The 27033-nt window shown below is 40.0% G+C and overlaps 1 protein-coding gene across 1 annotated transcript in view; it reads right to left on the minus strand.

Moving 5' to 3' along the window:
* The window catches only part of plekhg4 (pleckstrin homology domain containing, family G (with RhoGef domain) member 4), a 124914-nt gene that overhangs the window by 7925 nt on the left and 89956 nt on the right, over positions 1-27033 (minus strand). Inside the window, exons 6-16 of the mRNA XM_041790051.1 lie at positions 25990-26196; positions 25621-25744; positions 25456-25549; positions 23827-23913; positions 23613-23729; positions 22725-22823; positions 22343-22630; positions 22134-22256; positions 21862-22053; positions 2081-3027; positions 1198-1447 (exon numbers count right to left, since the gene is read on the minus strand). Of these exons, the coding sequence (XP_041645985.1) occupies positions 1198-1447; positions 2081-3027; positions 21862-22053; positions 22134-22256; positions 22343-22630; positions 22725-22823; positions 23613-23729; positions 23827-23913; positions 25456-25549; positions 25621-25744; positions 25990-26196 (2528 nt within the window). The remainder of the gene's footprint in view (positions 1-1197; positions 1448-2080; positions 3028-21861; positions 22054-22133; positions 22257-22342; positions 22631-22724; positions 22824-23612; positions 23730-23826; positions 23914-25455; positions 25550-25620; positions 25745-25989; positions 26197-27033) is intronic.

Consider the following 27033-nt stretch of genomic DNA (forward strand, 5'->3'; position numbering starts at 1 on the left):
ATAATCGACATCTGTGTTTTTAATCCTGTGAAAACGAACCATGTCTGTAATATGCTAAGTAAAAATTCCAGGGCAAATTACCTACCATACTCCAGCACAGAGGTCAACAGGTAACACTAATCCTGTCCAAATTGGCATCTCTGTAAACCATGGTGGAATTTTTTTCTAGTGATTTGTGCAGCTTTTTCTGTTTTTTTTCTGACAAAAAAAAAAAGAATAAATAAAGGCCAAGCATGACGCTGTAAACAAAGTTTTGACAAACTCACACTATCTATAGCGCTTCTCATTCAGTTTATGTTTACAAATGTATTTACTTTGCTTAATTCATTCATTTACACTCTAGTTACATGCACATACTGCTGCTCTCTTTATATCCAAAACTTTTTTTTCCTGTGCCTGATCTTACATCAGTATTATCAAACGGTACTTTTCATTCATAACATAATTTATGTGGTGAAATGTGCCACTAAACATTCAGTGATTCGGCTAAACAGCTGATCTGAGCAAGGATGGTTGTTGCTGGTGCACAATGATCCAAAATTAAAAGAATAAAGAAAATCACAACAGAAAACTGTTAAAAGATGACAGTTGAGGTTCATATTTAGCATGATAAGTCTCACTCATTCATACATTAAGAGGAGGGACATTACAGAGCCTGTATTTCTCTCCTCTCTTCTTCTCTGTCTGATCAGCTGCAGATACACACAGCTGATGGACGCAACCTTGATGCATTTTTTGTGTGGAACTTAGAGATAAAAATTCGCTGAGTGTAATTATTGCTGATTTCATGCAGAACAATCGGATTGTATTACAGACTTTGCTTATCCTGTGTGAGTGCAGTGTACTAAGCACTAAAGTCAGGGGGTAATTCATAAATTATCAGAGGTCCTCAGGTATTACTAACCCTGTGTGATTAGTGCTTTATATTGTGCCTTATTTTTCATTTTTTTTATTTTCAGATGTTTTACCAAGTTTATGCTTCATTGCAGTTTTACAAAAATGTGTGAGTCCTTTAATCAAGTTCAGGAAAAGGTACACCTTGTATTTCTTGGAGGACTTAAAGCTGTTAGCTCTCTGTTCTGGGTTAAAGAGAACTAATAAATTGATTTAAATTAAACACATAGGCAGAAGGTTTTATGATCAATAAAGAATACATGAATGAATTAATGAATGAATATGGGTATTAAAATGTCATACATGTCTGAGGAAACAGTGTGGCACTCTGAGCGGATGTTTCCAGCACGCCTCCAACTCTTTCAGGAAGAACTGACTGTGGAAGTCCAGAAGCTTCTCCAGATTTCCAAACACAACGGTGCGTTTTCCCCGCAGGTCCTGAGGAAGGTCGGCTCGGTCCATCATGGGGAAGTAGTGACGGATGATGTAACTCAAAGAGCGGACGTACTCCCTCTCCGTGGTCACCATCTCTTCCACAACGTGCCTCAGCTTACTGTAGAAACACATCATTTATGGACACTCAGGACAAGTACGGGACATTATCGATTATCTTTAGTCCAGGTCAGACCAAACATTTGCAACAAGACCATTTCAGAACATCACTGGTGACAGTTGCAGCTGTCAAATAAAGACGTCTGATGATGTTGCCTGATTCATAATAAATAAAAAACTCAAGAATGCAAATGCTACATTTTCTGTGTTAAATTAAATATTCTCAGCAAAGAATAACAAGACTGAGCTAGCAAAGCAAAGCATGTCCACGTTCATATGTGCTGTAAAATTGCACTGCCACATATAGCTATCAACCAATCAATGGCAACATAAACCTTTCCTAAGTATAGGGCAGGACTGTTGAGCAAGGCTCATGTTGACAGCTCTCAGCCCATAATATGTGGTATTAATGTTACAGGAATAAATCACTATAAATTCAGTGACTGTGAGGGTGATTTATTAATGTTACAGGAATAAATCACTCTAAATTGAGTGACTGTGAGGGTGATCACAGGGGCGTGACCAGGTCAGCTTTTAGAAAGTAGTAGAGTGGTCTGTTGCATGCAGTAGCGAGTTCTAACTTGTCTCATTGTGAATCTGGTCTTTATACATCCCTGGAGTTGTTGTTACCCACCTCCCTCTGGGTCTGGACTCTGATGCTGGACTACCATTGGTCCTGGGGTTGCTGGGTGTCCCAGGGCTGCGCAGTCCCTGTCCAGCCCACCCGTGAGCAGCCGTCCTGGGGCAAAGGGTGCGGTCAGCTGCCTCTGAGCTACTGACCTCCAGACCCCGGATGAACACGCCTGTGTTTCCTCTGCGTACGGGCTCACTGAGAGCCCTGGGATTCGGCCCGTACCGTGACGACTCTGGGGTGGAGGGACAGTCAAAGCTCTGAGTTTTCCTCAGCTGCTGCCGTCTGCTGGAGGAGAAGGACGAGGAGCTGGTGGAGGGAGAGGAGGCTAAGGAGGGAGTGAAGCTGTGGCATGAGCCGAGGCGAGGGAGGCTAGGACTAGAGGAGCAGATATCCACCTGGTCCGACGACTCCTCAGAGGAAGGGCTGCGGAAGAGGCGCTGGAGAAGCGGGGTGCTCTGCGGGGTGGTGTTGGAGGAAGTGACTGACGAGGAGGTGTTGAAGAGAAGGGAGGATGAAGTGCTGCGAGGAGGCGAGGACTTTTCCTCCTCAGCTGGACAGGAGGACAATGAGGGGGACTTATCAAAGACCCCCAAAAGTCCTGACAGTGATTTTCTAGAGGAGGTGGAGCTTCTGCTGAGGTTAGAGTCAGATCGGTGTCTATGGGCGGAGTCTCTTGTCCTGAGCGCCGCCTCCATCTTCCTGTCAAACATCTTCTTGGTCTCCTGACATTTAGACCAAGCAAAGCTCCATTGACGGAGGCCTCGGTCACCCCTCAGCTCCTCCGCCAACGCCTTCATCTCCTGAAAACGTCTATCTGGGATTGGTGGGTGCTGGCGCTGGTAGTCCTCCAGGCAGCCAATCACAGACTGGCATTTTTCTGGCAGTGTGCAGTCCTCCATGCTGACACCAGCTAGGTGACGCATACCCTCCAAAGCCCAGCCATAGGCCTGCAGACACACAGAGAGAAAAAGCGAGCTTTAGATGATGACAAGGAGGTGTGGCTTCAGGAACTGTCTCAGGTATGCCGCAGTTTGACCAATCAGCAACATTCAGCCCTGCATGCTCTACACACACAAATCTTTAAGCCTGATTCATACATCCAAGCAGTGATCCTGCTGCTTAATGCAAAGTTGATACTGTTTAACCCCTTTATGCTTCTTTGTACTGCAGTAAGGTAAGGCTGCAGCCAACAGTCTTAACCTAGCATAGAGACTGAAAACAACAGAGGAGAGTGGGGTAAGATCCAGTTTTTACTTATGTGGCTCTGCAGGAAAGGGAAAAGCTGCAGGGCAACCAGACAGAGTGATAGGTACAATAAAAACGTCCACTCTTGATTTGAGATGACCACTGGTGTAGTGGTGTGAGTAGAAAGGGGTATGCTCTTGATTCATTGCTTTAAAGCTGACATAACTGACCAAATGACACTTAATAACAACATTCATAAACATTTTTAAAGCCTCCTTCATGGGAATGTCAGGGGTCATATCATGATAATAACAGTGTCTTATGCATACCCCTTTAGTGAAGTGTACCTGAAGCCTTGTATGTGATTACATGATTGCACAGCCTGGCATTGCAATTGCAATTAAATTAATTGTACAGCACCATTCAAAATATTCTTTGAACAAAAAGTTGCATACGACTTCATAACATCTCATTTTGATTTTAAAATATAGACCAACAAACCTTTAGAGGAGCAGAATGCAGAAGTAAACTCAATTAAAATAGTCTGCAAGCTCTGAGGGCACATCTAAATCTGATTGATGAATCACGTTTGTTCATAAAATGCTTTGGATCAACCGTAATCAAAATAAAATATTTAAATTAAAATGGTACAGGATCTTTGGATCTTTGACACATTTCACCTTAAACCCATTAAAACACAGACATTGCACTGTGATCTGAAATAGAGCTGAGCAATTACCAGCAATCGCAAATTAGATTAAATCCTTTTGTCCAAAGACTGGAACTCATAAATAGTTTCATGAAGTTATGTTTGTTAATTTGTGTTTATTCGTTTTGCAGCACGAAGCACAGAGACCTCTTATGGTTGCAGCACTAATATGGCAGCCAGTCACAGCTGCTGCACATCAGACCTCTACACAGACTTAGTCCTGGGTTTAACATCTCACTTAAAGCTTTAGTAAGATCATAATCAGACTATGAGTTGTTCTATTGAAAATACAGCTTTAGTTTCCTCAAAAGGCTCCCTTATCAAAATAAACCTCCTCTCCAAGAAAGGTGATGATCTTTCTCTAACACGCTTCATTTCTGCTTCATGTGCTGTTTGGGCAGAGATCCTGTTCAGACATGAAACAGAATGACTCAAGATGCCAAGTTTTACTCTGGTAGCACAGAGGGATGATGGCCTGAGGTATGTGCGGTTCCTTCTGTGGGTTACTGGACCAACGAGAGACAGAGAGAGAGAAAGAGAGAGGGAGGAGGCCAAGGAATGACATCAGCTTCAACGCCAGTGGAGAAAAAGCTTTGAAGTGTTTTGTATGAATGTGTGTGTGAGCACGTTTCAGCGCCACAAAGGAGCCGACCGCCGACCTCCTTTTTGTCGTGGTTGGAGGGGGAGGGATTTGTGTGTGGGGGTATAAATGAAAAAGGAGAGGCCTCCTCCTTTTCTGCACTGATGGACTGAAAGAGTCTTTACCCTCCTCACAGACAGCTAACACATTACCTCACCACTGAAACAGCACTCATGTTTACTCAGGTCACTTTTGGGATATTTACAGACTTCCATTCACTTCCTGGAGACACATCCCAGTCTAAAACTCTACTCTCTACTCTCTCCTCATTCAGGACACAACTTTTGTCCCAAATCAACTGGTCTGGAGTCTGAGGGGGTTTAAAATAAACTCTACTCTTGTAGTAGATGCAGTTCCTTTGGGATGGTGTGACAACAGCCAATCTACTACTGTACTCAGATTCATAAAATATGGGTCTTTGTTTTTTGTGTGGTTTGTTTGTGTTAAGGACATGAACGGACCTCAAAGCAAACTAACTGCAGGAAGAACAAGTCACGAAAAGGTGCCTTGCATGAACGCTAAATAGTACTTCAAAACTTACAGTAAGAGACCCTTTGAAGGGATTCTAGGACTGCACTGCCTATAAAAACATGCTCAGGTCTTAAACTTAACCTCAGAAACATACTAATGTGGTGTGGTGTAGAAAACACGTGATGTAGCTGCTATCAAGCTGCGCGTGCGCAGCTGCTGAGGAATAACGCAAAACATGGTGACTGTAGACATCTAAGTACTCGACTTTTATCGTTTTTGAAAAGAAAACAACTCACTGCTGTTCTTTGTTCTTCTTTTAACAAAGAAATGTTGTCAAGTTCTGATAAAACTGGCGCTTTAGCAGCATCCACACTAACCTCTTCCTCCATAACTGCACCAGCTCTTGCTGCTGCTTGTTTACATCACGACTCTGCTGCGCCTAAAAGTGCTGCCCCTTGTCACTGATTGGTCCTGTCACTTTCTAACCGGGCCCAAACGGTTCAGACGGGAGCTTTGCAAGATGGATTCACCAGTGAGAAACAAGGAAACGGGCGTGTCCATCTGCTTTGCAAGGTTATCAATCTATTCTACTGAATAGAAACTAAAAATTGACACCACAATGCATCTTGAAACAGGTGTTATATGTTAAAATCACATCCTAAATTCTGGCTTAAATCAGCTGCAAGGGGAACATAAGCACAGACAGAAAATGGAAATTCAAAATGGACATTTAGTTGTACCCTAAATGGAGTATTAGACATTAAAGGGTATCCTGAAACAGCCTAAAACATACTGAAGCAGATACCTAAGAAGACCGTTAACATACAGTAAAACTAAGAACCCAATAGGATCAAGCAATCAGAATCCTCATACAGTCATTGACTGACCAACTGACACTGACATAACAACAACGTTACTCAAAGTTACACTTATTTTTAGATAACATAAAAATATTCTTACCGGTACAGAAGGTAACGTGCCACACTTAGAGCTCAGATTTAAAAGGCTAACAAGACAAGCTAAAGATAATTTCTCTCACTTAACAAGAAAGTGTGAGAGTGCCAAGAAAAGAGAGAGAAAGGCAGGGGATAGCTGCTTTAGCTAAAGTTACCACAAAAATCAAAAACTGTTTTTGCCTGCATCTGACAATTTTATAAATACAAAGTGTTTGACATTCATTGGATTACACAAAAATGTTAAAATTCAATTCGATATTGAAAAACTATAGTAAAATACAACTTATTGTTATGAATTCAACTCAGTGTCATCTCATGTGTTTGTCATGACAGGTCAGCTTTCTAACAATGAAACCATATGGACCATCACACACTCCTACAGTAGGCCACTGGGTCAGCTGTTGGTGTGTGCGTGAGTGTCGGCTGAGTGCTCTTCAAACTGATTAGCTGGCTGATGTGTCCTGATCACAACAGCCGTTCAGTTCCCACACAGACAAACACAAAGAGTTAAACAATTTAGTATTCAAATGTCAAGGTCTACTAACCATTCATCTACATATTTATGTAGTTAAAGTTTGAGCCAAGGGTCCACATGAGACAGGATGGGAGAGAGAGACTAAACACAGCTCTAAATACACTTACAAAACAGCTGAGAGAAAATATGGAAATCAGAGCGCTCCAGAAGGAGGACTTTGGCTAACAGCTTCACCACAGACTCTGTCGGTGTTTGGCTTTGCTAGGCAGCACCAGGCTCTGACTTTCAGTAAATCCTCCACATTCCTTAAACATTTATCTACACAATGTCTCAGAACTCCCACACTCATACCAGGAGCTTAACTGTAAGTAAGACTTTTACAGTACATGTGCAACCTTTAGGAGCAGAGCTCTAACAAAACTAACCAGCCAACCAAAATAAATACAAACATTATTAAGAAAAAAACCCAGAATGAGCTGATGCATTGGTACAATCAGCAGAAAAATCCCACCAGAACAGAAGGGTTAATGAATGCCAACAAGATGAACATACCTCACCTCTCACTGTTTGTGCTCTTTTGTTTGGATCAGACCTCTGTGCTGGCAGGTGACAGGAGCTGATGAGGCTCAGTCACTCAGCAAGAATCTTAAGCTCCTTTCACCCATAAACTCCTGACACTTTTAAGGCAATTTAAGCCATCCAGGTCCTGAATTTTCAGGATTTACCTTTCATATATGCACACACAGTGAGAGATTACCTGCTCTCACAACTTAAGGTAATATGTTTGGTAGAGATGGGGAAGTGGGCCTGACTAGAGCGCTCAGAAGTAGGACAGTAACTGAGTCACTCGGTCAACAACTATATCATAAATGGACTTGAGCTTGAATAGTACTCTTCTTATTTAAGCACTTTTTCACCACAGGTCACACTTACTCATTCACACACTGATAGTGAAGGCTGCTACAAAGAGTGGCTATCAGTATTAACTAATCCCACTCAAATGCATTCATACTAAGGCTGACACCTCTCATTACGTTGGTCAATTGGTCTCATCTGATCAGTCTGTGTGAGCGGGAGTGCACAGCTGACTGAATGAGAGATGTGCAGCAGGAGAGTGAGAGGAGCATGCAGTGCTGGGCACTTCCAGGTAGAGAGAAGTACATGTAAAGTGATGCAGAGAACATGTTATATTTTGACTGTTTCACAGTGGTTTGCTGTAAATGTCTTAAAAACAATACGTTTTAAACTCGACACATGATGCAGGATACGTGAACTTATGTGGTGCTGAATGTCTCTGCTGCTCTCTGTCACAGCATGAACTCCCGCAATCTATTTAATTCACTTAAGATGTTGTAGTAAGTCTCTTTATCATTGCATTAAAATGTACATGTTAATGATAGTATCTTTACAAGCAGACAGAAAGCAGAAGAGAGAAAAGACAATGCCTTCTGTTCATTAAGCCCAACCCAGACTTTGTTCCTTCATCTTGGTCAAAAAACACTACACGCAGGAATAAATGATCTTGTTAATAGTTACTGTTATGATTTATTGGAAAAACAATTATATCTGAGGTAGTCTGTATGACTCTAAATAGTCACTGTGCCATAAAAACAGAAATCATGATTATAGACCGGTGTTCTTCTTGTTTCTGAGTCAGTTCTTATTTATGAAAACATCATTACATTAGACATAACTAAAAATGCTTCATAAAGCTTGTAATAACTTTCAAGATCATTTAGACTACCAGAGGGCTGCTACATGTCCTAGGAACACGTCACAGATTAAATTGATAATGAGATAAAGTGAAGTTGCTCTTTAATCCTGAACAACAAATCAATTTATTGGTGTGTTGGTATAATAAGTCTTTATGTTTTGGTAGCCGACAGGATTAATTCAAACACATTCACACATCACTGATGAAGAGCCTCCCAACACAAACTGCTTGTATAGACTTTTACTAAGGGTCAGAAAAACTCAGATAATGTTTGGCTGAAAGGATTTGGGACACTTCCTGTTCTGGACAATAATCTGAACAATGTCAGTTGCACAGTGCATGTCTGAAGTCTATTTCAGACAGACAAGATAAACTGAAACTGGCAGCTGCTTGTGCCCGGCTGCTCTGTAACTTTCTAAAACCACATCAATCTACTGTGACTTAAAGAGTTATTTCCATAGCAATTACTCTCACAGTCACTCAATTTAAAGTGATTTAACTCTGGAGTTACTGCAAAATAAATCTGTCTCAGCAATGGCAGTGCTGCACACTATTTTTTTTTCTGACATGATAATGCTGATCATCGAGATGTAAGAGGAGGCACAATGGAGGTTCATCACTGAATCCTCCTTGTCATCACCTGAGAATAATCTATTTTCCACAGACAATCCTCCTTCAGCCTTGAATTTCTCATGCATTAGCCAATATAATGAGCCATGAGAGATTATTGACTGAAATTCTCTTGTGAAAAGAGAAAAAAAGATATGCAATCATTTTCAAAATTCAAAGCCTAAATATAAATATTCTACTTTGAACACATATTTTTTGGCATATGTAACCTTTCAGAATGAGACTTCTGATTTTCCTCATCACATGACTGCAATGTCTTAAAACCAGCTGTATGCAATTTGACAAACTGAATCTCTGGAATCATCATCAGACAGCCTGATGGAGCTGCGGGGGCACAGTTCAGACAGCTACAACCGTCACCAGCGATGTTCTAAAACAGTCTCATTTTATCACAAATCTTTTCTGCAGAGGTACATGTGTCTACAATCCAACTTAACCCAGTTACTGAGGTCAACTTTTATGTTAAAAACACAGTCAGGGATATGTTGAGTGAGCTCTTCGGTTCAATAGGCTATACCTCTGTCTCTGTGGTGTTTAATAAGCTCAATTAAACTCTTCAGGGGCTCATTTTTTCAAGAGAAATGATTCAGATTGTGTTCTTTTAATTGATTAATTGATATTAAAATGGCAATTTCTCATTAAATTTCTGTTAATTGATAAATGTAGGAACATTTCAGCTCCAGTCTGGATCTCTCATACTAGACAGTTTAGTGGGAGAGAAGAGGAAGACAACAACATAAAAGAGGAGAGGAAGACTGGCCGCTACACACTAATTAAAATAACATGTGGTGGTTATTGTGCTGCAGAAACAGAGGGAGAGGAGGAGGAGGGAGTGTGGACCACGACGAGACGGGCTCTGGTTTTTGGGGACAGTGGCCCTGCAGGACTCCAGGCCAGGACGCAGTCAACCAAAGAGCCAAAGAAGAAGAGGAGGAGGAGGAGGCCAAAACCCTCCAAAACTAGATGAAAGGAGGAGGGCCCCTTCTCTCCACCTTCATGGGAGGGGGAGTGGACTTCAAACAGTCTGCACAGAGACATATTTACTGAGTCTGTCAGTTGTTCTTTAAAAATGCACTCATCCCTCAGTTTGTTCTCCGAAATCTATTTTTAGCTGTTTACAATGTAAAGGAAACTGAAAACTTTGGTGTGTCTGCAGATGGAACATCAGCAGACGGTAGATGAATTTAGATGCTTCATGAAGCTCCGGATATGATCAACATTTTTAAAAAATGATAAACTTTTTCCACTTAAGAAAGATGTACAAATGATGATATTTTTAAACTTTGGCCTTTAAATAACAGTCTGGGGTTTAAAAGAACAATGCATTTAAAGGCTCTGGAAATGCTCCAGTAGATTGCTTCAGCCTGAAGCTTTGAAGGGGCATTAATTGCTGCAGCAACATGCTTGGTTGCAACTGGGACAGGTCAAAGAATGTCCACAAAAAGGTTCAATTTTCTAACGTTGATTGGCTTTGAAAGAAGTTAAAACAGTAAAACAACATGACAGAAAAGAGAAAAACAAACAATACAGATTAACCTATTCAACAGGGTAAGGTGCCTTTTTGACTCAACAAAAAGCCGTTAAGGTGCTCTCTTCAATTCAACACTCTGATGACAAAAAAGTTTGACCATGCAGATCAAGGAAATAAAAAAAAAACACAGTATATAGATATGGTTGTGGTATTACCCAGTTTTAACCATCTAAAACACTCAGATGCCACATAAACACAACAAAGCAAAGAAAGGAGACAGCAGCAGGAAAAGAAGTCCTGTATCCTGCTGGATAAATCTCCTGGTTTTGCCTACAGAGTCAGGTGGCTTGCAGTGATTCAAGATTTAAGATGCACACATACTTAATACCTAAATATAGTGAATACAAAACATATAAATAAAAGAAATATATACAGAGTAAACACAAATAACTAGATAAATGGCAATAAAATGCAGTTGAGCACAATGTAACAAGTTCCCTTCTTTGGAAAAAGCATCTTATCTTTAAAGAAGGTCTATCTCTGAAGGGATCATCTCTGTAATGGGATCCTTTACTTCAGGATAACAATCTGAGCCTGTCAGTGGTCAAAAGGAGCATCTTTAGTGGACGTACTTCAATCAAATGAATTTGCCCTTAAGGTTTACTTTGCAACCATAACTGCCTGTTTCACTGCTGTATCCCAAAGCAATTTACAGGAATGGTTCTAAAAATTTCTCAACTTATTAGTCACTGAAACTTCAAAATAGGTTAGACCGGGGCTTAGAACTTCAAAGACTGTAGCTCCTGTTTCAAAGAATACTTTAATGATGGGAAGCACTACTCGGTTATTTCACATAGGAAGTTGAGTCACAGTCAAAGTGACTTCATCCCAAAACAAAGTGTTCTTCACTATCTGATCTCAAGTGAAGGGAACTGACTCTTTGTCATCCTAGAGCACAAACAGCAGAACCTCTCTGTAATGTCAGCACTACAGACAGCACAATCTGCAGAAGGCCAGAGAGAACTGTGAGAGAAAATTATTTCAGCTTTAAAACAAAAACATGACTCCAAATGCAACAAAGCCCCACTGATTATCAGAGAACAGGATGACACATGGTGCACTGTATGATGTTAAAAACAAGTGAACCGCTTTAATCATCAGAGAAGATTATAATACAAAATCTGGTGTAGACTGTAATAAGGAAAGTGTCAAAGTATATTTATTGTGTTTCAGTTTGGATCAATCAGATAGCAGGGACATAATGATGAACAGCTAACTGATGCTGTCAGATGCAGGTTAAAAGAGAAGAAGGTTTAAGGGTTTATATGTGAACTAAAACTTAGCATACACACAGGGTGGCACTTCTGCTAATAAGGACTCCAACCATAAGGCTACTTGTAGTGTCTAGGGGCACACTCACACTATAGAGTCCATAGCTTCCAGGCATGTCTGGGCCCAAAGGTCCAGTCTGTTTGAACAGTGAGTGCTCGAATACCGTACACTTCCTTGGCCCTAACATGGATGGAAGAGGTAAGCCTCAGTATGGTGTGTTTGCTCTGCATGTGCACAAGCACAGGTTCACAACCTGTACATGACGTATAGTCGATGCATGCATTCCCCTCAACAATCATTTTTAAACAAAAGCAGAGTGTTGGTAAGCTGTATCTGACCAAAATGACTGAAGCCTCAACAAGAGTGAAGTTATTGTCATGTTGTTTGTGTATTTCTCTGTTGAGCTGATTCTGTGAGAGTGAGATTCTTGTAAACTGTGTGTCATATGACGACGTGATGACATACCCATGTTGAGGCCCATCTGGACTCAAAGCAAAGCAGGCAAGCAGTGGACAGAGCAGGGGAGATAGTCAAGTTTCAGCACAGTACAGGACTAATGGCTCTAATGTGAGTGTGCCTTCATGTTGCAGTCACATGATCAAATGATAAAACACATTTCTTCAGACAAGAACGGGAAACATTCCTCTTCCAAAACTCCAGCATCTGGTCTCCTTACTTCATAGACTGTTGTTAAGAGAAGAGGGGATGCTACACATGTTAAATATGGCCCTGTCCTAACTTTTTTGAGATGTGTTGCTGCTATTAAATTCCAAATTATCTAATATTTTTTATGAAATGGTGAAACGTCTCAGTTTTAACATTGAATACATTGTTTATGTAATACTGTGAATAAAATATAAAGATTTACAAATAATTCTGTTGTTTTGAGACCAAACTTGTTTGGACCTGGGGTTCTATTTAGAGGACCTATGAATAAAATGATCAGTGACTCAGATGGATATAAGCTGAAAATTTTCCAAAAGTTTTGTTCTGTTTGGTCTCTTGTATTTTAAGAGAAAACTCAGGATATATGAACCGCCAGTACGTTTACATGCAGTTAAAACATTTACATCATCGTGTTAAACTACTTTGAAATACATGTAAACATGTAAGCCTGGATGAAATCATACTAAAATTAAGTATCCCAAAGCCAGACAAACCTAGATAATGCAAGTGGAATCTATTTTCTCTTGCTTGTGTACACCTCAATCAGACCAGACTGCTCCAGGCTTTCAGAAGTTGCACAAAAGAAATGTGGGGCGACTGTGGATCAGCAGTTAAAGTCGGCTGTAGCACAATCAGAAGGTTGAGGGTTTGATCTCCAGGTCCTGCAGTCACGAGTTTGATGTGTCCTTGGGCAAGACGTTTTACTCCAATTTGCTCCCACTGCCTCAGATGAGTGCAGTTGGGATTTGCTAATACTGATGGCCAATTCTCAGTGGGTAGGTGTGTGAAAGCGCTTTGAGTAGTCTGACGACTACAACAGAGCTACACAAGCTCAAGTCCATTTACCATTACCATTTAAATCTTAAGCATAGCAGAAATTGTGTTGATGTCGGCCTCATCACCAAAAGCTTGAGGACTAGTGATCATCTCATTGGAACAAAAGCATAAAGTGTGTATGACTTGTACAGAATAGTAAATTTGCTCATGTTACCGTTTAACATATAACCAGTTAGCTGCTTGCTAGCTTGTTAGCAAGGTTCCCCAGGAGGAGGTCCACAGTAACTTGTTGAATGGGGCACACTGCCACCTAGTATCATTACTTTGGTCATAAACCCATCCTCCCCCAGTGCTTGTATACTGGGACAAGAACAGTAGTCTAGTTAATTACCCACGCCCATGAAATCGGCAGGGGGTTATGTTAAGGGTTCTGTATCTTTCTATCTTTGTTTGTTTGTTTGTTTGTTTGTATGTGTACAAGATAACTCCAGAACGGAAAGTCGGATCTTCACCAAACTTTCAGGGAATGTTGGGATTGTGACAGGGAAGAATTGATTAGATTTTGGTGATGATCCGCGCACCCGTTTGGTTTTTCTCGGACTTCAAAATTTTGAGCACTATAGTAATCAATGGGAGCGTCAGTTCCCCCGTGGCACTGCTTAGGCATGGGTCTGCCGCCTCAGACGGCCATTCTAGTTATCCTAATTGAGCTATGACCATAGCTCGACTTGACTATGCATGCAAGTGTATCGAGTGCTTTACTTTCAGTTCCTTGTACTTGCAGTGTAAAGATGAGACATGAACACAGAACATACCAATGATTTCTGAGTTACCAACAACTTTTTCAAATCAGGAACAAATTTTCAAGAAGCTCAACGGTAATTAAGCCTGTTTTGAATTAACTTCTTTCACTGTGTTTGAAAGATTTACAAAGAATGGGAAAACTTTCTACCATGGTATAGAAATGGCACAAACATTTCTGTGCTACTATACAAAGATTTTGAAGGATCAAAACTTCAGCATTACTCATCTGTTGAAAAAAAGTTTTTTTTTTTTAAATGTGATGAAATATGATTAATAAAAACAAGAGGCTAAACAAATTTAAAAAAAGGTTTACATCAGTGTTGACCAAATTACAGCCCAGGGCAAATTGTGTCTATTTACCTTATATAATTGGCCCCCAGAAAATTCTACAAATAAAATAAAATATGGCTCACATTTGAACATGAAGCCTCAAAATAAAATTTCTCTGGAGACAAACATCTTAGCTTTTACTCTAGTAGATGCTGCTCTGTTCATTTCTGTAAACAAACATTTTGATGAGATGAATTCGCTGACATGCTTTTGCCATGACGAAACAGAGATGGCGATGTAAACAGTAAACAAATCAACAACCAAAATAACACTGTGATTAATAAAGACCATAACAATGATCATAACACCCAGAGGATTACGGAAGAAAGCAGCACCAGGAATGGCACTCATGTGCTCCACTATCTGCTTCGTCTGACCGTCCAATTACAAAGCATACTGCATTAATAACTTTTAAGGCCCAAAACTCTGATAAAATCAGGCAGATAGCTCTTGTATTGTGTCTGAATGTGGAGATGACCCCTCAACATCTCTCCTCTAAGGTTGGCCACACACTTGACAAAATGTTAGACTTAAAAGATTTTTAAAACACAGACAACCACAAACATTGGGACAGCTTCAAACGATTTTTTAATCTTATGATCCTCTGAGTGCACAGAATAGATGACTCAGCCTGACCGTCAGGTCTCTGGAGACTACACACCTGCCAACCTGCCAAAAACCTCCCAGAGAAGATTCCACACAGAATCTCACGTGAAAAAAGGTGGCTTCAGAAGAAGGAGATGTTGGCAAATAGGATGCCCTGGCATGTGTCACAGCTGCAGCAAAAACCATAAAACAAGGAAAAGAATATGGATAAAATGCAAATTCAAAATCCGGCTAGTGACACTACCCAGTCAGCTCACTCTTACTGGTTGTTGTCAAACATTTATATCTACAATTCTTGATCATAATGCCTTAGAGGTCTGGGAGGCTACGTTGCGACTCCCTCCATGATTGTCAAGGGAGGAATATCTGGCCTCAAATCAGGCTTAAAATCGTTTAGTGTGTGGCCAGCCTAAGGCCCCCTGAAATCTGACTGGTCAGCCAAAAACCTTTGACAATTATTGACTATTTCCACTGTCTGTAAGGTAGGCTATTTTTTGGAAAGCCCTGGGTTATGTATAAAGCTGCAAGGACATAGCTGATCACAGATCTTCAATGTTGCATCCTCCCTAAAGCTTCTGTGGGTTTTTAAAGATCAACCCCCTTCGCAGCCAATCTCAGAGGACAAAATAACTTGCCCAGGTGTTAATCTAGATCCTGCTCCCTATGGTAAAAACAGAGATTCCTCAACGGTTGCTGGTTCCCCTGGGGAAAGTTCCAGCAGTAAGAATCCAGCATATGTGAGGTTCACAAGAAGGTTCAAATGTCAATCAATTCTTGTGCAGATGCTGTTTTTTCTTCTTAATTACAGGATGGTTTAATATATTTTGGTTATCTAAAAGTTATGATGGAAAACAAGTATGTAATGCTCCTGTGTAGAGGGTTGCAAGCTTGAAAAGTTTAATCTAAAACTGGATGCTGTACTGAAAAGAACTTCAAAACAAGGCCAGACAAAAACAGAGCGACCTACCCTTTGTGAGAAAGCTAAGGTCATGTTATAGTTGTGCCGTAGTAAAGTTAAATTATGGCAAAATACTTTTATACATGCACCGTGAGCAAAGGAGAAACCAAAAAGAGAGAGGGAGAGAGGAGCAGAGCGGCTTTCAAATCAAAGAATCTGGAGTCAAACTGACGCCAACTTAATATCTCCCTGAATCCCTGCTACAGACAAACACAGACTCACACGAATTACACAACTCCAAACTAGCAGAGCTACACTACCTCACAGCTAAATTACAGACTGGATGTTTGAGTAAATATGTCTTTATGTACAGATTTAAGTGTTTCCTACCTTGTTGTGTTGTGTTGGAGCGCTGCAGACTGACTGAAAGGAGCAGAGAGCGGCAGCTCGACCACACACACTCACTAACACACACACACAGACCCCCCCCCACCACCACCACCACTTCATTGAGGGTCTGAATGGCAGATGGGCGGTCCCAGGAGGAGGAAGGGGCAGGGGGAAGGGTGGGTCACCACGGCAACAAAGACTTTGTGAAAGGAGTGAAAGGAGGAAGGAGGGAAAACTTGGCACTGGAGTGATACCTGGACTACACAAACACACGCAGACTAAAACACACACTAATGTTTGAGCTATAGCTGTCTGACTGGCACAGCCATGATATGGAGATTCAAGGTTTCCAGCTGATAGAGGAGTTCCCTACTGAGACTGTTAAGTGTGGGTGTCAGGTCAATACATCAGCCCATCAGTGTATCAGAGTGGAAAGTTCACAATAAACTACAGTCTCTTCAATGCACAGATTAACACATGGACACAAAACACAGGCAGAGATGCACACACAGCCGCCTCTTAAATCTTACTTTCATAAACCATTACTAATTTTTTCAGTTATTTTGAATGTAGTCCTGGCCTTTAGAATAAAATCTTCTTTAGTGGTGGTCACATTTTGTCATTTTTAGCCTTTTTAGTTTTAACTGATGAAAACTCAAACATTTCAGTTCAGTTTTAGTCAATAAAAACTCCTTACATTTTAGTCTTGACGTTCAGTCAAGGCAATGATTTGCTTTGTACTTCTTTAATGACCACATTGTAAAATTAATACAGAGATAAATTATTCATATCAATGAAACATCAATAGTTGAAACAAACTGTATGAAAATTCCACCACCAGGGGGCTCTCAAACAAGACAGTACCACACTATGATGAGTACAGACCCACCTACTCCTCTATGAGGCCTATAAAAAAAATCCCCATTTTGTCAGTGATATGCTATCAACCAAATAAACCTTGTGGGATAAGACAAGGGTTCCCAAACTTTTCAACCTATGACTTCCCAAAAAATGGCATCAGAGATAAGGGACCCCGCAATATTGTATGAAGCATCATGTGCAAAACTTGCCTTTTAGGTTGCATTTGTAACTTTTACTTGGATTTAAGCACAAATATCACTTAATGTTTTGATTTTAATTTGAACTAATTTTAACAACATTTATTTAAACAATAGATGCAATTTATAATTCTAAATCTCATGAAATTTTGTCTTGTTTTATGGAGAGCATTGTGCGACCCCCACTTTGGGAACCACTGGAGTAAGAGACAGAGTGATGATGTGCTGTTCACAAATGAACCTGTGTTACGAAATGGCCCTTTTTTGCTGCCACGGTAGAAGGCTCCTGTTTTAGTGCCGTTTCCTTTCCTCCATCCATTGCTGTCATGTAATCCATATTCAAAAAGTCAAACTGGTTCCAAATGAAGAACCGTTTGGTTCAAAACAGCCAGCTCTACTGAGCTGAGCCAAATGATCTGGATCCCTTAAAAGAGAGAGATTTCCAGTCACAGACAGGAAGACTGGACAGACATCAGCTGAGGAAACACAAGAAAGATCAAAACTGTACTGAACCAAACTAGACTGCTTTGTGGAAACAGACCATACACGAGCGCATACACAGGTCCTCCAGGCTTTAGATGAAAGTTTTCTAAACTCCTCTCTGCTGCTGTTTCTCTGTGAGTTTTAAGAACTTTAAAAATCTTTTTTTGCCTGTATATTTCCCTTCTTTTGATACACAAAAGTCGCTGAAGTATTTGTAATGTTTTTATTCTCCTTCTTTTAATGCTTGGTATAGTCATAAACAGCTCAAAACATGGCCCTTTTGGTAGCGTTTCCCTATGTAGAAATCAATCTTGTCCCAAAAGGGTAGTTCTCTGTTGCTTCTTGAGGTTGCCTTTACAAGGACCTCTACCTGAGATCAGGACCTTTGCTATGTCTTTTAAATCAGTTTGTAAACTTGTGTTTTAAAAGGTGGTATATTAATAAAGATATTATTATTGTGATGTATTAATCATTATTATTATTATTATGATTATTTTGTATTAGTATTATTATTATTATGTATTTGTATTATAATTAATAGTATTATTTTATATTGTATTATTATTATTATTATTATTATTATTATTATTATTATTAATGAAAGTCTACTAATGAATAAAAGCCAGCATTGTAAATGTTTCATATTAATATATATTTTTTAAAGGCAGTAGAAAATGGGACCAAAAAAGGTTGCAATGTCTTTAGGCAGAGGCTTAGCTTAAATGTAGAAATAAATGAGCAAAGTATATACATTAAATTAATAATTTCATGCCTGTCATTTAGATCAGCAGGGGGTCTCATTGGGGCGGGGGCCTTGACCCAAAATTAACAGTGAAGGAGACACTGTACTACATAGTAACAATGATTGTCATCATCATAATATCTTCTACTTACTCTGAAAATAATCTATACACACTATTTTTATGTAACTTAAAAAAACCCTATTTCAAATGATCAACTTTAACTGTTACATAGTTTATCCTGTTCAGATCATTATTTTTTGGTTGTCTTTTGGACTCCACCACATGTGTTTTTATGAGGGCATGTATGCAATAGATTGATATTTTAATATTAATCTTTCAAAACTTCAGCTCCACTAAATGTGCATCAGTCTATGTTTGTTTTGATGTTGTATGAGGCTGTTTGCTTCACTAACCTTGCAGACGGAGCAGACAGCAGATGTAGACTGTTTATGCATCTGCATTATTATATAACTTTTTCATCCTGCATAATGAATAAGTCAGAAGAGTGTGGCTAATGTCAGCAGTGCTACTACTGCCACTACCACTTATCCTTTTTTTGGGTTTACGTCCATGGTTTTCATGCTAAATGTGGTTATATATTTATTGTTCAGTTTATCATCAAATGGTCGGTGCACATTCATTCTGCTAATGAACTGCTACTGCAAGATGCTCTCTGTGCTTGTTTATAACCTGGCAGTAGAGCAGGGGGGAGCCAGCCATGGCTGGTGATGAGTGACTGATTTACATTTCAGACCTGAACAAAAATGAGGGCACCATAAGGCAGTATTCGTGATGTGATTTATCTGCTAGTTTGTCTGGTGCAGACTAGTTAGGGTGAAACAGTGTGACTTAATGTGAAAATCATCTGTTAAGATGTACAGTGCTTAAGAAATGTATTAGACCACCTGTAATATTTGTCTCAGAGACCATCCAGCATCATGAAGTGCTTTAATGTGGACTCTTTAATTTCAGTGAGCTCTCCATGTTTTACCATTTTGAACAGGAATGAGAGATTTCAAACTGAATTCACCCAAACTTGAGCCGGCTCACTGGGCTTCTCTGAGAAGTCAGAAATGAATCAAGCATAACATCCAACCACTAAAACAATTTTTTTCAATTCAGGAATGCAAGTAAATAACAAAAAATATTATTAAAAAATATTAATGTGCTTTACTATTTTTTCAGTTTTTTTGTAAATCAGTACATTTGAAAATTCATGGATAACAATAATAATTATATTTTAGCATTAAAAATATCATTTGGGTTAAAGAGCTTCTACATTTTGGTGTCAAAGCTGTCAATAAAAAATCTTAAGTTTTGGGATAGGAATTCAAATCAGAAACAGTGTCTGCTGACCAAATACAAAGTGAAACAGGTCTGATCACAACAAAATTTTATCCCTTACCCACAACTCAACATTCACACAGTGGGTCTTGAAAGTTAAGAGTAAAATTTTGAAGTATTTTAAAGAAGTAGATTACCAGTGCATCCACTGGACCTTACAACTGCAATTAAACTGCAGCTAAATCTGAAAGTGGTGATAGACACCAGAGCAGTCGTAGGAAGTCATCTGAATTACTGAGGATGTTTTGAACACAGTGAAACTCAAACAACATCTTTGTTTCTGAGAACAAATCTTGACATTATAACACCGTCTCAGACATTCTCCCCTCCCTCCTACAGTACAGGGTCATGCGGACAAAGACCATCACCCCCTACACACCCCTTTACAACAGGCAGGGTCCAGTACACAAAACAATATTGACACTCCTACCCCCCTCCTCACCCCAACCTCCCCCATGGCCTCAATACAAGCTGTCAGTTTCCCTGCAGGAGGACGATAAGAGGAGGAGGAGGTGATGTGTCGAGGCTGCATCAGGCGGACATGAAAATACAAAAAAGAAGGGGGTGGGGCTATATGATGACCTTCCTGTTTGTATGAATCTTTAATATGAAAACACAAAACATCTTTTCTCATTGTCTCCATGAGTCAGTGAGGCTTAACAGTATCACTATCATTACTGACCACAGGATGTCTCATTTACATGAACAATGATCTGCACTTTACTCCAAGACTACAGCGGTCCCTGAAAGATAAAGTATAAGTGACAAAATTGACCCATTTCTTGTTTGCTTGGGTTTTAATGCTCCTCCTTTACACTGTATGACTTATTTTTTTAAAGATTTATTTTTGGGCTTTACGTGCCTTTATTTGATAGAAGAAGCAGTGGATAACGCTGGAAACGGGAGAGAGAGTGGAGAGACATATGCAGCAAAGGGCCACTGGACGGATTCGACCCGAGCCGCCCATGTACATGGGTAGTGCCTTAGACCGCTAGGCCATCTGCCCACCCATTGTATGACTTTTTATCTAAGTCAGCAAACTGCTACCACTGGAAGATTTTTCCAAATATAGCAATAACTAAAAATGGAACAGGACAAAATGTACAAAAATAAAGCACATCAAAGTTTTTAGGTTGACAAAGTAAAGCATAAATTAGGAAAAGACTGAGTTATCGTTATCCATCTGATTGACAAGCTGCAGAAACTAAATCTGACCAAAACGAAATATAATAAAATTTTAGATTTAATGTTTTAATGATAAACTCTTTTAATTCAACAGAGTCCTCAATTCAAAACAAGATGTACCCAGCGGGGATAAGCAGACAAGGCAGCGCTGATCTGTACTCGTCATGCTGGATTTTTTTAAAATTGAGATACCCCTGGCAGTGGAATTTGACATACTGTACATTTACAGAAGGACATACTATGAAAAAAGCAATTTAAATTTTTTTCCAGATGCATTTTGGTTTCTATGAACACAAAAATTTAAAAAAGTCAGCCTATTCTTGATAATGGTGCACCTATATCGGAAAACATAAAATCTGACTCTCTGTCCCTCATCGGTGTTCATTGTAACACTGCATTTATGATACCTGCCCCGACATCTCCTCCACCAACAGTCATGAAAGACTGAAGCTGTACTTGTGTCTGCCCAACCCACAGAAGAAAAGAGAGGGCTGATGAAGATCTCAAGCCCAGTTATGGAGACAAGCCCTAAAATGGACCATCCTGAGAAAGATTTTAAAGCCAATATATACAGGGTCTCAAACCTCCTCTGCTGCTTGATCTATATTTAACAAAGCATTGCACCGATGTTTCATTTAGACCCCAGGGGACAGTGCTCAAAGGTGGAAAAGGGATATGATAAGTCACATTTAAGAAATTAACTGCAGCACTAACTGAAGTTTATTTCAAGCCGCAACAACACTGAATAACACCGGTAAATGTAGTAGATAATGCACGTATTTTTACCGGAACCAAAAAAAAAAAAAAAGACTTTAAAAATGTTTCTGCAGCAATGTGTGAGTTAAGCCTCATTATCAAGCTTGATTGTATTACAGTGTAACACCCATCAGCTCACTGATCAACAGTAACAGTACCTGGTCCAAGAAGCGGTAGAGGCAGACAGCCCGTTCAATGTTCCTGCCTGTGGTTTTGACTCGCTGTGAGAAATCCTGAAGCTGAGCCCAGAAAGAATGAACTTTGTCCTCGTAGATGTGGAGGTCAGCTGATGACATGTTGCCCCAACGCTCAAGACGACTCAACAGTACCTCACCCTGTTTGCAGTGTTCCTACAGAGAGGGAAAAGAAGAAAACTGATCAGCATCATAGAACCTCACATTTCAGCACTGTGCTTGTGTAGTTTACGTACATATGCATTAGGGTGAAACTCTTTAAAGTCTTGTTGTTTTTTGTTAAGAAGCTCCAAAGAATCATCCGGCTCACTTAGGCTCCTCAGACGAACCTCTCCAACTTCCTGCAACCACGACCTCACCTTGAAACAAACAAACATTTATTAATACATAAGAAGTATAAATGAATATGCACACACTCTTAAGAAACACCTCGTTCCTCACTGACCTCACTGAAACCCTGCTCCAGTTGGTTGAACTCCAGGATGAAGGTGAGCTCCTGAGTCCTGGAGTTGGACAGGGTCACCAAGCGGTGGAGCAGCTCGTCCACCTCGTCATACAGAGTCGACACAGTCTCCACCGCCACTCGATAATCTTCAGTCTCACTGAGGCTGCTCTCCTCTCTGCGGAGTCGCGACAACAAGGCTCCACCCTCCTGCTGCAACTGCACCAATCGGCTGTCTTCTAGAATACTACGCATCTCGGTCTTGTACCTGGACAGCAACAGCTCAGCATCCTGGGAAAGAGAGAGGGGGAACAATCGAAGTCTTGCCATCTGTTGTTGCATTTATGAGGAAGTCTGTGTTTATTTGTGTGTGTATGTGTGGTACCTGGGCTGCAGCAGGTAGACAGGTGGACTGCAGGATGTTGATGGTTTTCTGCAGCAGATTGATAACAACCTGACACTGATTGGTCAGCTGCTCCACTCTCTGATGGGCAAACACATTTAGATAAATGAGTCTATATATTTTAACCTTGTCTCATTAGACATTTAGACCACAATTTTGTTTAAAGGTAAACAGAGCCTATTTGAAAGGTTAAAAATTCTACAGATTTGGGTCATAGTTGTCGATTAGGAGGTGACAGCAGGACCTGTCTCAACAGACCAGTTGATAACTAATGCATAAGATCACTCATGATCTGATAGAGTATTACAACGGTTCTTAAAAAGAGGGATAAACGATATTATTGGCATAATATCTGTATAAACAGATATTATTTTAAGAAGTTAAATATTGTATATAATAGCTTTATGTATCTGCAAATATGATGATTTTGGTTGGTAATAGGTGTAAATATTGACAGAATGCAGATGTTTGTGGAGTTTCATGCAGAACAAGCATCTATGGGCTGTTACATTGCTGTTTGTAGCACTAAAAAAAGGCTCCTATAGGTTGGTTTCACTCTTGCTGTCAAAAATACTTTCTGTATTTTGCACATGTAATCCAAAGAAATTACTTCCGCATTTCATTACTGAATGTTCATATTTTAAAAAGAATAAATTTAACATCTATAGGATAACCAAATGAGGTCTGTCTTCTTCAATGTTTGTAAGAAAAAGGTTTCTATCATCTATACATCAGTATTGACAAATATGAGCCTGGAAACATCGTCATACCTTTATTGGCAAAAATATAACATTGTGAATGACTACTTCGAATAACAAAAAAGAATCTCTAGTTATTAAATGTGTTGGTGTATAAAGCTCGGGTACTCACGGATCTAAAGCAAAGCCAACTGCTCTGACTGAAGCTAAAAGATCCTCCAAATTCTGTGGGAAGCTGTCTTAGCTCCACATGTTTCTGAACAGACTTCAGGGAGCTCAACACCTCCACCTGAAACACAAACACACAGCATTACTTAAACTTATGGAATAAAATACCAGCGAGGTCAGAAGTACATACAGGGTGTGATCACGGGACAACTGTTCACCTGTATGGATGCAGGTTTTTCCAGACGTAGAGACGAGTCCTTGCTGACCAGAAGCAGCACAGAGTGGATGGAGCCTGGCATGTTCTCCTGCACACAAGAACACAGAAAACTTCAGCACAGGTGACACAAGGTAAACTCTGTCTGAAGTCCTAGAATGTAAAACTGTTAAATGTTTTTTAATTTAAAGTGTAACAGTGGCACATAGTTGGCTCCTTTTTAATAGGTAAATAAGACTGACAGTGTCAGTTTGATGTGTCTGTCTGGAGTCAAAGATAAACAGCCCGTCTGTGTGCCAAACAACACAACCTGTCTGACTTTATTTTCATTTTATCACTGAGTTAAAATTACTGCCTCAAGGTTGTTTGATTATGTCTGCCAATCAAACGTGTTGTAGTTTACGCCCATCATTTCCTACAGAAAGACACTGAACTGAGGCCATTTTGATTTTAAAGACATAGAAAAGAGAAGCGCAGAGGATGAGCTCTGGCCAAAGGGTTCAAGGGAAATTCATATTTGTGCAGCTGTCGCCCTCTGTTGGACTATCAGGAAGAAGTAAGAAAGTCTAGACATGTGGACTGGAGAAAGAGAGGATAATGCAGTGCAGGGCAATCCAAGTAGAGAGAGACACACAAGACTATGTAAATATTCTGACTGTTTCACAGCATTTTTTTCTCTCAATAACTTAGTAACACATCATCAACACAACACAAACATGTTGGATGTTTTAATTGACGTGGCCCTGCAAGTGTTACTGCTCTGCCACAGCCTCCATCACTGCTGCCTGTATAATTCACCATTCAGTAAATATGATGTATTAAGTCCCTTTATCGTCTCATTAAAGCATTCACATTGGCGCTAGTGTGTGTCACAGACAGACAGAGAGTAGAGGAGAGCAGAAGAGGCAGACAGCAATATCTCCTGGTGCTTACAAGTTCTAAGCTGCAGAATTTTTTACTTCAACTACTGCGCTCATTAATTATACTGTGTTGGACAGAACAAATGGTCCTCTTAATATTTATTATAAATCAAGACAAAACAATTACATATTGGAATATTTTGCAGGCTTCATGATTCTTGACAGTTATTATGCAGAGATAAGGGAAATTATATGATTATAAGCAGGTGTATGCCGGTTGGCTCTGAGTAAATTGATATTTCAATACAACAGTAATGAGCTCAAAAATACTCAACAATACTTCAAAAAGCTTGTAATGTTAATTTTTGAGTTCATATTGACTACCTACCAGGAGGGTGCAATAAAACAGTGTTAATTTTGGCAGCTATTTTTAACTTTAATCTTAGTCTTTAGATGAAATGTCTTTTAGTTTTAGTCACATTTTAGTCATTTTCTAGTTCTAGTTGACGAAAACTCTTTGACAATGTTTACATCATGTTAACAAATAAAACTGTTTTTGTCCTGGAGTGATCCTTAGAAGGATCTGTCTTTGTCCTAATCACATTTTCTTCCCGGATATTTGCCATCAGCTCTGTTTATCAGCGCTACAGTTACCTCAACCTAGTTTTCTATTTGACCCACATCAGATCAAAGCAGGTTGTTAAGTAAATATCAAGTTCGTCTTTCATCTGTCATATGAATCCTACTGTAATCATAACTTCTGTTACACTCACCTGCAGGGACCTCAGGGCGGAGAGCAAGGCTGGAGCAGGAGCAGCTCTACGGGCATCCACCAGGACTGTCAGCCCACATGCTGCCACATCCTTCCTGTTTACCACAGGAAATGGTGTCAGAGAGAGAACATAACACAGGAACTAAATTGTATGGTTTGTTCTTACCTAAGGGTGGAGGCGTAGTAGAGCAGGAGACGCCGCAACTCTGCGCTATCACAGTTGGGGTTTGACCACACAGAGTTCCTGGTACAAACTGTCAGAAGAGCCCGGCCGCTTCGATCTCTGGTTCCTTCAAACAGAGACAGAGGAGATTCTTCAGACAGGAAGCTCATCATATTTACATCTAAGATTATGCTATCAATCTATCAGGTCTATAATGGTACAGTTTTGTTTACTGCTGTTTAAAGCAGACTGACTGGAACCAGGTCTGATTCCAGTTTAATTGGTGTCTGTTCTGGTTTCCGATGTTCTGGTTTTGTAACCAACTAAAAGCTCCTCACAGATGTTTTAAATCTAAGAGAATTTTTTTCTCACCAGGCAGACACAGAGCTGCAGAGTTAAGTAGCACACTGTAGAAGCTGGACCGCCTGGACAGGGAGGACTTGGTGAGGCGCAAAGGGACTGTGGGAGCATCTGAATGGTCCGGATGTGGAGTAGATGATGGCTGTTGTGGTTCTGTTGTACTGGGATCAGCAGACACACCAACATGTGGCGGTAAAGGAGGAGGGTCACTCCTGAAGCCTGTGGAAAGAAGACACACACTGACTTACCATTTAACACTCACACACTTTTATACTCTAAAGTGAGGGTAGTCTATGAGACACTGAAATATAACTACTCCCTCTAATTAACGCTCAAACTACTAATTTATTCTTCAGTATCCCCATTAGAAGTTCCCTAATCTTGTCCTGGCAGAGTCTCTAAAGACTTTTAACTGTGGTTGGGCCAATAGAAAACTGGACTTTAGCCTTGAATCGTGCTTATTAAATTTCATATCAACATACTTTATCTCAAACATTTCTTCCTCATGTTATCACACTGAGGATATCTAGTTAAAAACTAATTAAACAACAAACTCTAAAAAGTTCTGCATGGAGTGACTGTAGTTCAAAGTGAAAATCTCCTTCAGTGCTAAGGTCTACCAAATTCAATGCCTTCTGACTGTTCAACACACTCAGAAACATAGCCCTTAGTTTAAGGTACTGATTCCCAACATGGGGCTCCACTTTTGCTAGGTACATACAGGGGGGGGCTATAAAGAAAAATGGTTAGGAAGCACTGGTTTAAGGGATACCAGACCTTGATTTGTAGCCCAGAGTCATTGCTCTGCATTAACTACCTTTAGTTTAGGTAGAGATTAATTTTATCTGTTTCTTTCCCATCAAATAGTTTTAAAAGTGTGTTTGGGGACCAAAAGGGCATGGAAAAAAGTGATTGAAGATTTTGGACGCATGAAAAAGTTGTATGTCTACACTCTAGCATCCTATGTTAGCTAACCTGTTTTTGCTCATTAAGCCAAACAACTTTTCACTTAAAGGGAACATATTTCACCCTTTTAAGACATGTTTATATTGGTCT

Source organism: Cheilinus undulatus, linkage group 1, assembly GCF_018320785.1.
Source record: "Cheilinus undulatus linkage group 1, ASM1832078v1, whole genome shotgun sequence".
Classification (NCBI taxonomy): Eukaryota; Metazoa; Chordata; class Actinopteri; order Labriformes; family Labridae; genus Cheilinus; species Cheilinus undulatus.